The 16,020-nt window shown below is 42.0% G+C and overlaps 1 protein-coding gene across 1 annotated transcript in view; it reads left to right on the top strand.

Annotated features, from left to right (window-relative positions):
- The first annotated feature begins 4,658 nt into the window (after positions 1-4,658).
- The window catches only part of atp5po (ATP synthase peripheral stalk subunit OSCP), a 39,290-nt gene continuing 27,928 nt past the window's right edge, over positions 4,659-16,020 (top strand). The window contains exon 1 of the mRNA XM_059968898.1: positions 4,659-4,764. Within this exon, the coding sequence (XP_059824881.1) occupies positions 4,735-4,764 (30 nt within the window). The 5' untranslated portion in view covers positions 4,659-4,734. The remainder of the gene's footprint in view (positions 4,765-16,020) is intronic.

Below are 16,020 nucleotides of genomic sequence, written 5' to 3'. Positions count from 1 at the left end.
TGGTACTGTCAAGCATTGTGCTATCTACTATGCTACCACACCACCTAATAATATTAGAAAATGCAGATTGAGGGGACAACTAGCAGAACAAATTATTAAACTAGTAGCAAAATGAAAAGCAAAATGTGGGAGTAAACACTAGTTACTCAGAGTGAAACATGCCAACAGACATACTTGGAATAGGAATAGGCCAATCGAGGCTGCTTTGCCACGTAACAAGTTAATAGCTAAAGAAGGTGGGTAGTGTTTCACAAGAATCAGTGAGAGAAATGCTGATTGCAATTTACATTAATGATAGAGGTTATAAAATCACAAGCATAATTCATAAATTTGCAGATACCACCTACTTGCTGCCCAGCAACCCTAGACTTCACCCTAGCCTAATCATGGGACAACTTACAATGATTAATTAACCTACCAACTAGTACTTCTTTGGCAACACAGAAAGCTAACAAAAATCTTGGGCTTATCTCTAGAGATATAGACACACTTGTGGTACTCAAGACACATTAGGACACAATATAATTAAAAGATACTGAGGAAAAGATGATGATGCAGAGCAAATTGAAACATGATGATACACAAATGCATGGGTATTTATCAAGAAAGGATGAACTTTTGGGAAAAGATTGGGGGTGACCTAATAAAGATATTTAAAATTATGAAATATGAATAGACAACACAAAGTAACTGTTTCCAGTTATTCCAAACACTTGAGAGGTGAGAATGTGGAACCTAGGAGTGATTGAAGTGAATAGAATATATGCAAGTAGGGGGAAAGTGAAAAGTAAATAAAGGAAAAATTAATAAAGGATGACACTTTGAAATTTATATGATGAAAGGTGGCAGATGGCACGACTGGAGTGGAAATGCCAGCATTTGATAGGCCAAATAGTCAATTTCTCTGGAGACACAACACACAAAATGATGGAGGAAATCAGCAACATTTAGAGAAGGAAGGGCTTCAACCCAAAACGTTGTCTATTTCACTTCCCTCCATGGATGCCACCTGGCTCCAGCTTTTTGTGTGGTCTAGGACACTCATATTTTTCTCAATCTTTAATGGCCAGAATTGGATATTCTGGTCACCAAAAATTAAGAAAAATATGAAATGTGAAAATGTGCAATAGTTGGGCCTAACAAATGCTTTCTACAATGTGACCAAACATCTTTTAAAGACAACGAAGCCTTGGATCCCATAAGCTTTATCAACCATTTCTACATGTGCTGCCATTTGCAAGGATAGATGGACATGAACACCCAGATCCCACTACTTCTACACTCTTCAGAACTGCAGTTTAGACTACATTATATAAGATGACATGACAGGAGCAGAATTAAGCCATATAGTCCAAAATTTCATCTTTTACTTGCCAGCTTAGCTCCATAATGCATTGAGTCCTTCATAAGTTTGATTAATGTACTCAGCATACATAGATATAAACTATTAAAAAAAAGCTGCCCGGCGCTATCCACTACTTGAGAACTGCCCACCACAATTGTCACTGATATGATGAGATGCAAACAACACACTTCACTGTATGCTTCAATAAACAAGTGACAAATAAAGCTGATCTTTATCTTCATAGCCTGAAAAATAATAGTCTACCACTATTCTTTCTTTCTGCTAATTTCCTGCCATGGTGTTAAAGACCCTTTTAATTACTTGGGCCTTAATCAGCAGCTTGCTCTCCATATCATACTGCCCAAGCTTGCACATCTAGACAGCTAGGGCACAATATCCATGGTTAATTCCAACCAACGGAGGCCTTCACAATTTCTCTAACCAGACTTCCATGGACAATGTCACTGTTGTGATAGCAATCAGATTTAAATGATTCAAATATGGATTTTGGGAAAACATTTTGAGGGAGACGAGAGATGAGTGACATTGAAATTGAGATGGAGTATTGAAGGAAAGAATGACTGATTTTTTTTAAGTAAGAGAGATGAGTTTTGTAATATGGGAACACTAGAAATAGACAAAGTTATTTAGTAACTCGGTCAATTAAATAAGATCATAAATGACCTTTTCCCCCATAAGACCTTGAGGCACAGGAGCAAAATTAGGCATTTGGTCCATTGAGTCTGCTCTGCCATCTCATCATGGGTGATCCACTTTTCCTGTAAGCCTCAATATACTGCCTTCTCTCTGTATCCCTTCATGCCCTGACCAGTCAGGGATTTATGCCACTTAATATCAGAAAGCAATCAACTCAGATGTGTAATCAGCATAAATTACTGCCTGCAAATATATTTTAAAATTTTTATTACCATGTAGTAGATTTCACCAGAGAAAATAGTACACTTTTTTAAAAGAAAAACTTAAACCCAATCACTGTACCTTCTAACTTCCATGAAATAAAACCTTGATTTAATTTCTATATAACTTAACCTCTCATCTGCAAAGCACCTCCTCAAAAAACAATATACCCTGCCAAGATTACAAAAACGTGCTGGACTTGACAGGTCAGAAGGCAACTTTGGAGAGAGAAGGGCATGCAGTTGCTCACCTCCTTAAAATTGCCAGAATCTACCCCAGCCAAGACCTGCTGTCAAAATATGCATGTTTTTGTTACCTTTAAAATACTCCTGATCAGATTTCTATCCATCAATAAAGGGTGTTTCCTGTACCAAGACCAAATTATTCATTAATCAGGGACCTCCATTGACTCTGAGAAAAGCAACCTGTTCAGGTAGTTCTACCATAACACTGGAGCGATGTTCCTAAAAAAAACCCACTCATAATAGAAAGTTGTGTAATATCAGAACTGGCTTTAGCTGCTTTCAAAGTACAGCTTCAAACAAGTTTTTTGGGTTGCAATCACACCATAAGTGATACAGCCTGCACAATACAAATGGTGCTCCATTATCCATCAGACATGTTCTAACCATTTACTGTTACGGAAACACATTAAGCAAATTACCTGCACTTGGTTTAAAAATACTCTTCCACCTCACCCTTTCCTAACCAAGTATCTTTTGCAATCTAACAGAACATAGTTATATATCGAATTCCTGCCAATATTTCCCACATAATTCTCTCAACATTCAGCAGTTGTGCCTTTGATGTTGAAGGTCTATATTCTAGAATCTGCTCCTTAAACATTTATGGCTTCCTCTTTCAACACTTAAGGCCTGCAAAGGTACAAATTAAGGTGTAGGCCCTCAGACTGGTTCCTCTTTTCACAATATGACAGCTGAGCTGACTTCAACCTGACCTCCACGTTCCTGCCTTTCTTTAAGAATCTTCACCTATAATCAAAAGCTCTTCTTGAACCATATGTGAGAGTGAGACGTAACCCTCTGAGTAAAAAAAATTGTTCTTCATCTGTCTTTAAAGGGGCTTCAAAAAGGCACATTTTAAAACCAAAACCTAACACATCTGCTCTAAAATTTCCTCCATTACTCTGTGTTGAATTTTGCCTGATAAAACATCATGCTTTATGTTCCTGCCACTAGATAAATATTTTAAAAACAGAACTCTTGCACTACAAACCATCAAACTCAATGTGTGACTTACTGAAATTAAATTCTCTTGCAAAGTCTATTCAAATAGATATAGACAAGATGGAGTTTGTAAAAAGGAACATTCTCAAATTCTACAGGAAAAAAACAGAAATTCTAGTTCTATTTTTGAAAGGAATGTAAGTTGGGAAATGTTTAAGTTCAAAAGGGATGAATCTGGATGAATCTGCACAGCCACTGAAAATTAAGAAAACCACACATTTTTGGCCTTAGTTGCAAAAGGATTTGAGTATGGTGGGGGGGGGGGCAACTACATCGGGCCACACCTGGAAAATATTGTGAGAAATTTCGGTTTCCAATAGAAAGAAAAATGTACTTGTCGTGAAGAGAGTGTAGCATAGGTTCAGCGGGCTGGTTCCTGTAAGTGGCTTCATGAAGACATACAGAATACTTCGAGGGCTACAGAGGTTAGTAGCCGCGATTTCTAGGCTAAAGGTTTCTCATTTAGGCCCTAAAGGATTGAGGGGAGAAGTTATACCTCTTTTCTACCATCTTTGTGTCTTAAACAAAGTTACAACTGTAGCAAATCATTTCTTCATAGCCAGCTATTGTTATGAAGTAGATCAGCCATGTTGAATGGTGGTACAGGCCCATAAATCCGAAAGGCCTTGGCCTATTCCTACTTTTTTTTTGTCTTCGCAAATGACTACCATCAAACTGCAAATGGATGTGTTCCTCCACTTTTAATACATTACAAATACATTGCAAATAATGATATTGGTTTACTGGAGAAAACAAAATGCGGGAAATACGCAGCAGGTCTGACACATCTATACAAAGAGAAACAAAGAGTTAACTCACTGCAGGATGACTCTCTTTAGAAATAGTCACTGACCTGGCTGCTATTTCCAGAATTTTGTGCTCTTATGTCAAGTTTCTGCAAGTGCAGCTTTCTATTTTTACATAAGTATTCTAAAGACATCACGTAAATTCCTCGACAGACTGAGCTTTCACGAAGAGAAGCAGAAAACACCCAATACATATTGTCCAAAAAAACAGATCTCATTTCCGGCAGCACCCCAGGGCGTCTCACCGATGCTTGCCTCGCAATGCTTTCCGGACGCTGTAGTCTAAAAATCACAGATTATGCGCTTCCGCTGCGACTCTGCTCCCAATTTCCTACAAATCCCAGACTCCACAGAAGCGACCTACGCATGCGCAGAGGTCGCTCTCCGGCCTTGGGTTGACCTCCATTAGAAGAAGAAGATGGCGGCACCGGCCAGATTAGGCCTGAAGGTGAAAGGGGGAATAGGGTTTAATTAAATGAATGTTAATAGTTTGAGGATATAACCTGGATTTTTAAATGTTCTGCAGCTTCTTCTATTTGAATTGAACCTTTTCCTTCTGAATAACGATCAATTTACTCCGCTTGTCACTTGAATATCATGCTGTCTAGTTGTGTGGGAATGTAATGTTGGTTATTGTGCACGAGTCCTCTTGATTTTTTTCAAATTCGGATTTTTCAGCTTTGAAACTGTAAATGAATTCGCAAGTGAATTTATTTCTATGAATGTAATCCTTCCTTGACATTTAATAATTCACTATTACTTGCCTGAGTTATTTCTTGGTAGCCATTTATTTGCCTTTCTTAGTACAATGCAAGTATATTTTAGCAAGTATATTTGGCTGTTCTGATGAAGCCGTTGACAGATCAAGGAATATTAATTAGGTTGGGCCTTCCTCACTGCAGTATTGAGGAATGAGATGTGATCTAATTGAAACATATTAAGATTCTGAGGGACATTAGCTGTGAAATTATCTAGAACTTTGGGGCACAGCTGGAGGACGATGGACTACCTATTTGGTAAAAAGCACTGATCCTCAGGGTTTGATGAGACAAGCTGTTCTGCAAGACAAGCTAGGAGATTCCTTAGAGTCCTGAAAGACATTTTTAAATCTTTGACCACAGGTGAGGTGCCAGATAACTTGAAAACAATAAACATGGGCTGCAGGAATAAGCCAACAATAAGCCTATTTGGGGGTGGGGGAGAGAAAGGGACTGAATCAAATTAAGTCAAGTGGAGTTCATTGTCATGTCCACAGCCATGGTGAAATAACAAGTACAATGAAACCTTGCTAGCAACAGTATTATAGCATTAGGTACAGACAACATATAGAATAAATATAAACATAAATGATATAAGCAACAAAAAACAAAAAAATACTTTTTTGCACTAATGCCATGTTTTCTACAATCAGAAACAAGTTCATAGAGGTGTCAGAAGTGGTCCGTAGTGTTTTCATTGCTGAATATTTTGGTTTATTGTTGTTGCATGTTCCAAGATACAACAAATAGGTTGTCTTGAACATTATTCATACAGATCAGATCATTACTCAGTGCAGTGATGTAAAACAAGTGAAATAGTAATAATGCAGAGTAAAATGTAAAAGATATAGAGGAAGTGCAGTGCAGGTAACTAATAAAGTGCAAGATCATAATGTGGTAGATTTTGAAGTCAAGGGCCTATCTTATACAAAAGGTCCATTCAAGTGTCTGATAACAGTCGGGTAGAATCTGTCCTTGAGCTTGGTGGGCTGTACTTTCAGCCTTTTGTACCTTCTGCCTGATGGGAGAGGAGAGGAGAGAAGATGAATAAGCTGGCAGAGGAAGTGGTCAAATTGTGTGCATTTGCAACTTTTAAAGGGCATTTGGATAGGTACGTGGAATGTATCAAGTGTGCATGTATAGGGAAAGGGCATGGCAGGTTACAGGCTAAGTGTGGACAACTGTGAGTAGCAGGGAGGATGCTGTGATTGACACGGAGTAATTTAAAAAAAGATTAGCCTAATATGTCACAGTGAAATGCATCATTTGTGTCAACAACCAATACAATCCAAGGATATATTATGCTTGGGCAAGGGCAGCTGCAAGTGTTGCCATGTTTCAGGTGCCAGCAGAGCCTGACCACAATTTACTAACCTTTGCATCTTTAGACCACCCTTGTGTCTTTCGAATGTAAGAGGAAACCCATATGGTCATGTGGAGAATGTACAGACAGCATTTGCTAGTGCTGCAAAGCATTACGCTAGCCACTGTGCTACCATGCTACCTGGCCTGTTTCTGTGCTGTATTACTCAATGATTCTGTAACTAGTATTAGGGTTGTGCATATTGGTTCAAGAACCTGGTAGGTTGTAGGAAGTAGCTTTCCTTGAAGGTGTTATCATTGGTAGATAGGTGTTGTAAAGAGAGCTTTTAGTGCACTGTACTGAGAACAGGAGTTTGGGATGTTATGTTGAAGTTGTCCCTAAACCATAACAACTGTGTCTGTGCCCAGGACCATACCTACAAACCGAAAAGACCGCTAAGTCTGAACTGCTTCCTTGAGGCAGTGTCTCAGTTTTTACATTTGAAAAGGCAGGGATTAATCACAGATGGTCAGCAGATCTTTGTTTGATGGAAATTCTACCTCAGGCATTGATAGGATAGATAGGAACCATTTCCTCACAGCTGAGGTGCCAAATATTTCAAGGGTGTCATGCATGCGCGGAGAGGTAACAAAAATGGATTAGTAGGATTAGGTATTTTTACTGGGTCATGTTAAGCACCGTACACACTGGCAAAAAACAGCACAGAAGGGATGAACCAGGCCTGCCAAGATGAAAACATGAACACTCAAAAACCTGCACAAAAAGAGACTTCTGCACAAAGGAGGCCCTTTCGATTCAGCAGGCGATCAATCAGCCGCATGCACAGTTGCCACGATGTGGAGAGCAAGTTGATGCCCACGTAGCTGGCTCTCCATCTCCGCACAGCTGATGAATCCAAAGAAATGGCAGACATCAGTACAGATAACTCCTGCAGAAGCACTGGTGCTATCAGTCAGGGTTGAACTCAATGTAGGACTGCCTTATGGGCTCCAGCTCCAGATTTTTCCTCAGGGTTTACTCCCAAAGCTTTCCTATTGAGTGCAATAGGTCATTAGGCAATGGAGGTTTGAGATCAAAGTTTTTCTTCTCCTAAATGAGCTGCCAACCTTGGCTGATGAGCCCCATCTGCCCAAAGTGACTGGTTTTAAGGTACCACCAATCTGCCCATGCCTCTTCTCCTGTCAGTCGAAACAGTTCTACCGAGTATAGTAGCAAAGTCACACATGAAGGCCAGGAGCTGGACTTGGTTGAGACAAATACCATTAGGAGCATTTTGTAGGTAGTGGGAGATTATCCCCACTGACACCTCCCAGCTATGACATTAAGAATACAGTATTCTATTACACAGGATAAAAGCAGATTGGTGGAATGGGCACGCACGTGGCAGATGGAACTTTAGTACTGAGAAATAGGACATAAATGCATTTTGGTAAGAAGGGTGATGAGAGTCAATATAGAACAAAAAAATAGCATGCTAAAAGGGGTACTAGAGGTATGTCGTCATCAACCTTTATTGACATTTCGACCATAACTGCTGGTACAATGCATAGTAAAAATGAGACGATGTTTTTCAGGACCATGGTGTTACATGACACAGTACAAAAAACTAGACTGAACTACATAATAATAAAACAACACAGAGAAAGCTACGCTAGACCACAGACCTACACTGGACTGCATAAAGTGCACAAAAACAGTGCAATCATTACAATAAATAATAAACAGGACAGTAGGGCAAGGTGTCAGTCCAGGCTTCGGGTCTGATAGTAGAGGTGCATGCGCTGTTGAGGTCCCGCGACTCCGCCTTTATTGGAGTATAAAAGTTGCATTGTTTGCTGTGTAACCAAAACTATGTAGTCAGCTTTGAACTTGCTATTTGCTATGTATGTATCCAATTTAGTAGGAGAATGAAATCTTAAGAATGTAGAAGACAATGGTGTGTTAATGAGAGGTAGCTAAGAGATGTAGATTATGTAGGCTTGAGTTTGCTATTTGCTATGCATGTATCCAATTTAGTAGGAGAATGAAATCTTAAGAATGTAGAAGACAATGGTGTGTTAATGAGAGGTAGCTAAGAGATGTAGATTAGAACATGATTAAGTCAATGGGTAGAAACAATAGTGGTGGATGTACTTGTGATACGCAATTGTAGACCGATTAGATATGCTAATGCAACTAAACCAGGAGATTGCTATAAAAAATGCTATGTACAAGGATCGGTGGACAGTCAGCGACTAGCTCAATGACTGTCTCAGCTTTGATTTGCAAATTAAAGTTTAATACTTCTTGAAGAATCTTCTGCATCTCCTGGTCATTTGTGGGGCACGAGAAACCAGGACAAAATTGGCGACCGCGGCAGGACTGGAAAGAGACCCATGGGAAGGAAACGGCAGATTGGGGACGCTTCCCAGTCCTCTAGGGACCCCCACAAGACTGACAGAATTAAGGGTGCACCCAAACAAAAGGTAAGCGCTTTTTGCGACGATTTGGACTAAGAATTCTGTTGGTTTTGGGGAGGTCTTGAGTCTCAGAAGTGTGGAACCACTGCCGAAGGGTCTCTCCGGTCCAAAGAATCTGGCAGAATTGGGGGTTAACAGGAGGCTCAGAGGATTGATCAAGAACACTGCAGTGAGGGTAAGTACAAATAAGTTAATAAGAAGTTAAGAAAAATTCCACGTGGTGTTGGTAAGTCCCTGCGGATACCGCTTCGTATGAAACGAAGGTCTGAACAGGCAGGGAAAGGAAAATAGAGAAAATCGTCGTGGATACCGCCTTAAGAGATAAGGGTCTGAATAGACGAGGTGCAAAGAGAAAGTTCTGTGGATACGGCTCTGAATAGAGGTCTGTACGGGCAGAACAGAATATGAAACAAGGACAGTCCAATATATAGTTTAAAGCGCCGGTAGATAGACGATAGACTAGGCATAAATAATATTATCCAGTAAACAAACAGTGAATCTCTGAAATACCTTATAAAGAGAGAACAACATGACAGGTAAAGGAATGGCAGTAGAGATTCTGAGCAAAAAAATCCCAGTAAGTAAATATGAGATCACAAAAACTTCAGAAAAATGGGAAAAGAGAACCAAAAACCTGGTCACAAAATGGCCAAGAGAAGGAACATTTGATGTAAGCTTGTGTAAAGAAATGGAGGCACTAATTAAAAATTACAAACCAAAAGATAAATCTAAGAAAAGAGGGCAAAAAAGAGAACGAGAAATGGAAGTGCTAAAACTCTTCAGAACGGAGGGAGAGAGGCTGAGGAGGAAAGGTAGAATATTGATTACAAGCGAGGAAGACACTAAGGTGCTGGAGAAACAGCCTGTTGGAGAGAGAGGAAGGTACAGTGAGAAGCTGGCTTCAGCTCCGTACCCGGATGTGAAAGAAACAGAAAAGCCCCCTCCCTATAATGAGGAAGGAACCCCTAAGCAGTGCCCCCTGCTGACAGGAACAGTAAACATGCAGGGAGAAGTACAAGTTTGGGATAATGAGGAGGAAAAAAACAATACGAGAAGGAAAAAGCGGCGATATGGAAGGAGATACAGGCAGAAAGGATAAAGGTGGAACAGGCAAAGAGAGAAATGAAAGAAGATATTGAACGGATGAAATACTTGAGAGAGGAAAAGGAGTATGAGGAGTATCGGTTATACCATAGAAATAAACAGACTAGAAAAGAAAGTGGCTCATCAGGGCAGGAAGAGATGAGGCATTCAAGAGGAAGTGGAAAAAGGATAGGAGATGAGAGTCTTGGAGAAACACGAGAGAAGGGAATCAAGCACGAGTAGGGATCATGAGGAGTCCTCGCCACAGGTGTACAGACACGGACAGGAATAAAGAGAAGGTGACTCATTGGAGGAACAAGAGTTAAGTGGAGAGAGAGGGGATGCGAGAATTTGTGGGGAAGAGGTAGGAGGCAGAAGCCTAGAAGAGCAGGAGGAGGCGGTAGGGAAGCGACTTGCGGAAGTAGAGAGAGAGCTAGATAAGTTACTGATTGCCAGAGGAGATGCAAAAAATACTCCAGGGGCCAACCAAGTATTGAATCAGGACAGAAAGGAAGGACTCCACAGGGAGACTGAGGGAAGAAGAGGACCCCGGAGAAATTTGTGTGGGAGGCAGTAAAGACTTACCCTGAGACAGATGGGGAGTCAGGTGAGGAGGAGAGCCAGGGCAGATGGGAAGAAGGAGGAAGAATGATGCCGTTGTTAGTTAAAGGATCAGATCAAGTGCAGTATATCCCTTGGGGATCCCAGGACCTAGAAGGGCTGAAAAACATCTGCCCAATCTACATGAACGAACAGGGAAATGGATTAGAGCCTTTGAAGAAGAAACGGCGGGACAGTTATTGGCTATGGGAGATTTGAAGGCACTATTGATAAGGTTGATGGGAACCTCCAAATTTAACGAACTAATGGAAATGGCTGGCATAGTAAACTCGAACGACCTGAGAACTGATGGAGACGGGTTTGACAGAGTGAGGTAGAGGGTATGGCAGGCCCTCAGGAAGCTTTATCCACCCAAAGTGGACCCCAAAGCCTTAAAGGGGGACCACGTAGTCCATGCAGTTGAGAAATACCGGAAAGACAAACGAAGGTTGGCTGAGCAGCAGGAAGAGGTGCAAAGAAAGTTAATACAAATGCAGCTCAAAGAACTTAAAAAGAAGGAAAAAGAGAAATGCAAAAAGATGCTGCCAGCAACCACCGGTCCGAGTACAGCCATCGAACTGGATGAAGCACCGCTATATGGAGGAACCGATCATACTGTAAGACAAGGGCCGGAAAACCCCATGCCAATAATCAGCGTCTTTGGAGGAGCATTCCCACAAATGCCCTATCAGGAACAGACTAAATTCAAACAGCCCAGACAGGACTGGAAGTCCCAAGGAGGGCGACAGAGGAGCTATGGGCAGAGGGGACCAGTGAGGAAACGGGGAAAGAGAGGTAGAGAGACTGTGCCGGGGTCACATGAGAAGAGATTGTCCGTTTACACCATGGCCTGTCACACACCAGCAGGAACCGATAAGAAGGGAACTAAAGTTTAGCCAAGGACCAGCCACCACAGACCCAAGCGGACCTGTGAACCCCTATGTGAGGTATTGGGGTGCCCTGAGAACTCGAGTGGGAAGGGACATTACCCAATGATAACAAGAGAGGCAGACGAGGAACCCATTGTTCAGGTTATGTTAGAAGGGCAACTGACATCAATGATGATAGATACTGGAGCCACGTACACTTGTGTACAGCCACTGTATGCCCTTCACCTTCCCATGTTGGGAAAGTTTATTAAGACAGTAGGGTTCTCGGGGAAAACACAGTTGACACAGTGCACGGCTCCAGTGCAGTTGAGAATGGGAAATAAAGGAATTGTTTTGCCGGTGCTAGTATTTAAAGGAACTCCAATTAATTTGTTAGGCAGAGATGCCTTATTGAAACTGGAATTAGAATTAGAATGCACCAGAAATGGGCTGAGAGTGGAAAGAGCAGGGGCTCAATTGATAGTGCGAGAAGACAAGAAGGCTAATGTCTTTTGGATAGGAGACATTGCAGATCAGATTCAGGAAACCTGGGGAAAATGGAAAAAGGGCGTGCAGGCTATAGTACCCTGGGCTGTAATGCCCAAATCTGAGCTACATTGTACAGTGATTTTTGACGAGACTCAGAACGGGGAGTTAGAGGAGAGATGGCACCTGGAGGCATGTACCCAACAGCACCTGGAAGTGGAGGCTGTGATAATTGGAAAGCAAGGGGCAGCTTTACAAGTTAAGTGGAACACCTTTTTAGAAAAATGGTACAGGATACCGGAGGCTGCACCCCACGTAACATTGTTGGTAAACAAGGGATATCAATCTAAAGACTTAGGACCCTTAGTTCAGAGTGCTGAAACCGTAACTGTGGAGGAAAATCATGCCAGAGGTGTGGATATCAGAAGACAACAATTGCATTAAAATAATGGTAAGTGTAGATATGGTAGGGACAGTGAGAGAGGTCGAAATAACTCCCCGACCACACCTGCCCTTGCTGGGAAAGGAAAGAGGCCAGCAGAAAGATAGAAGGTCAGATGAGTTGCTGTCTACTCTGTGGTCACAGCATGACACGGACGTAGGGAAAATAAAAACAGCTAGTCCGGTGGAAATAAGGCTGAAAAGGGGAGCAATTCTACCCAGGAGACCACAATACCCTCTAAGACCAGAAGCAGAAGAGGGAATAGCATCGACAGTGCAGGGGTTGCTTGAAATAGGAGTGCTTAAAAGAACAAACAGTCCATGCAATACCCCATTGCTACCGGTCTTAAAAGCAGATAAATCTAAGTGGAGATTGGTGCATGATTTGCGAGTGGTAAATGATGTGGTAGAGGACTGGTCAGCGGTAGTCCCCAACCCACACACACTTTTGACTAATGTTCCACCAGAAGCAAGTTACTTTTCAGCGATTGATTTGTGTTCGGCTTTCTTCAGCATTCCTCTAGCCAACCAGTGTCAGTATCTGTTTGCATTTACTTACAGAGGTGCTCAGTATACCTATACCAGAATGCAGCAAGGGTTTAAACATTCACCACATGTTTTTAATCAGGTGTTGAAGGCAGGCCTAGAGGGCATACCATTGGAAAGTACATTGTTACAGTATGTGGATGACCTGTTGATTTGCTCCCACAGTAAGGAACAGTGTGAGCAGGAACTATAACTCTGTTAGAGAAGCTGGCACACAGAGGACATAAAGTATCCAAAAAGAAATTGCAATTTTGCACGCAGCAAGTGGAATACTTAGGCAGGGTAATATCCAAGGGAGTGAAGGCGATAGCACCAGATCAGATTGAGGCAATAACTAAGGCCCCAAAATCCCAGACTGTAAGGCAGATAATGACCTTTTTGGGAATGGCAGGTTACAGCTCAGATTGGATAGGAGAATATGCTGAGACTGTGGCACCTTTGAGAAAGATAATGAAAGAAGCAGGACATACAAATTTGAGGAACGGATTACAGTGGAATGCAGAGGCAGAGATAGCTTTCAATACTATTAAGCAGGAATTGCAGTCAGCACCAGCATTAGCTTTGCCTGACTACGAGAAGGTTTTTCATTTGTATGTATCCAACCGACAGGAGGGTTATGTCACAGCGGTGTTCTAACATAAGAGACAGGCACAGGAAAAGCAAAGCAGCCAATAGCATACTACAGTACGAGACTAGATGAGGTGGCTCAGGGGAATCCACCCTGTTATCAGGGATTGGCGGTGCTGTACTATGCATATGAAAAGGCATCATCTGTAACCCTGGGCTATCCTGTGACTCTGTAAACACACCACAAAGTAGCAGAATTGCTGGAAAGAGGGATATTTGTGCTGACGCCAGCCAGGATAGCAGCGTATCAGATGCTATTGACATTTTCAGACATAACTATACAGAGATGCACTATCAGTAATATAGCCGATTTTGTCCCTTTGGGCTATGAAGAAGAACCCCATGATTGTGTAAGGAAGACGATGGCATTTGCAAACTGAGAGCAGATTTACGGTCAGAACCACTAGAGGATGCAGATAAAAAGGTTCTGTTCGTAGATGGCTCTTGTTATAGGGATTATGATGGAAATCATGCAGGGTTCTCAGTAGTGCAGCAGGATCAGTCGAGCTATAAGATTATTAGGATGGTGTCCTGTCCCCAACTGTGTTCCGCTCAACTAGCAGAAATCAAATCCCTGACAGCTGCATGTTAAATGATGGAAGGGGAGAAAGTAGACATCTATACTGATTCGGCATATGCTCATGGAGTATGCCATTTGTTCGGGGCAGTGTGGAAACAGAGAGGTTTTTAAAAAAACAGTGGAGATACCATACAACATTGTCAGCAAATTCTAGAGTTAATAAAAGCCATAATGAAACCTAAAGCATTGGCTATAGTAAAATGCTAGGCACATAAAAAGGGAAATGATGTAATAACAAAGGGAAATCAAGCTGTGAACGAGGCAGCCAGAAAAGCGTCCAGATGTACATCAGCTGTCATTGCCCCCCAGGTAAGCCTAGTTCCAGAACCTGTGGTAGAGGACCTAATTGAAATACAAGGTAAGGCAACTTTGGCAGAACAGGCAATGTGGAGACGAAGGGGGGCCAAGCAGAACCCGGAAGGCTTGTGGAGCATGGAAGACGGTTTGTTGGTAATGCCCACCCCTCTACTGACAATTCTGATTTCAGAAGCGCATGGGATTGTCAATTGTGCAAGGGGGGAAGTGATAAAGAAAATAAAGAAGGATGGTTTTTGGTCACCTTATTTACAGGCTTCAGTGGACTTTGTCTTGTCACAGTGCGAGGTATCCGCACAGAATGCAGGGTTTGGACATCAATTATTTGACTGGTTAGAAAGTAGACTCGGAGGATGGGGGGGAGCATGGCTGACTAAAATGGCAATAACTGTCAGTATTGTATTGCTGAGCTGTGCGCTTGTGCTGTGCTGTTTTTTTCCTTGTCTCAAGTCTCTTGTAGTGCGTGCTGCAACCAAACAGTTTCCGATGCTCGTGGCAATTACTGAAGCAAGCTTAGTGGAGAAAGAAACACCGAAAATGTATCAAATGTATCGTTACAGCCTACAACACCTGCAGGATGAACAAGAGCAAAATGACCGTGTGGGAGTAGATTGGAAGGGCTTCTGAGTTTTTTTTCCCTATCTCAGGTACAAAGAGACAGGTTTTTGGCTCAGCGGCCCAGGGTGTAACAGGGAGAGAATACTTTGAGGTTTTGGTGCAGAAAATTACAGCTTAACCCAAGATTTGGGAATAAGTGCTTGAGTTTATTGGGGTTTTTGTGCACAGACTCTTAGTCTTCTTTCTCTGTGAGATCAAAAGGGGGATATATTGGAGTATAAAGGTTGTGTTGTTTGCTGTGGAACCAAAAGTATGTAGTCAGCTTTGAACTTGCTATTTGCTATGCATGTATCCAATTTAGTAGGAGAATGAAATCTTAAGAATGTAGAAGACAATGGTGTGTTAATGAGAGGTAGCTAAGAGATGTAGATTAGAACATGATTAAGTCAATGGGTAGAAACAATAGTGGTGGATGTACTTGTGATATGCAACTGTAGACCGATTAGATATGCTAATGCAACTAAACCAGGAGATTGCTATAAAAAATGCTATGTACAAGGATCGGTGGACAGTCAGCGACTAGCTCAATGACTGTCTCAGCTTTGATTTGCAAATTAAAGTTTAATACTTCTTGAAGAATCTTCTGCATCTCCTGGTCGTTTGTGGGGCACGAGAAACCATGACACCTTCGGAGCAGACGACAAGGCAGCTCTAACAACAGCAAGGGCCAAACTGTCCCAAGCCATCAGAGGGGCAAAGCGTTCACATGCCCAGCTAATCCACAGCCACTTCCAGGACAGCGGCATGTGGAAGGGCATCCAGGACATCACCAATTACAAGACAACATCATCTGACTGCAGGTGATGCCTCCCTCCCAAATGCACTGAATAACTTCTGCGCCCGGTTTGAGGCAGAAAATGACGTGGCGGCGAGGAAGTCCACCCCTCCTATAAATGACCAGGTGCTGTGTCTCTCTGTGGTCAATGTGAGAAAAACCCTGTGCAGGGTCAACCCAAGGAAGGCTGCTGGACCAGACAATATCCCTGGTAGAGGTCTCA

This window comes from Hypanus sabinus, chromosome 4, assembly GCF_030144855.1.
Source record: "Hypanus sabinus isolate sHypSab1 chromosome 4, sHypSab1.hap1, whole genome shotgun sequence".
NCBI lineage: Eukaryota > Metazoa > Chordata > Chondrichthyes > Myliobatiformes > Dasyatidae > Hypanus > Hypanus sabinus.
The sequence above is the reverse complement of the archived record's forward strand: the minus strand, read 5'-3'. Positions and strand labels throughout refer to the sequence as shown.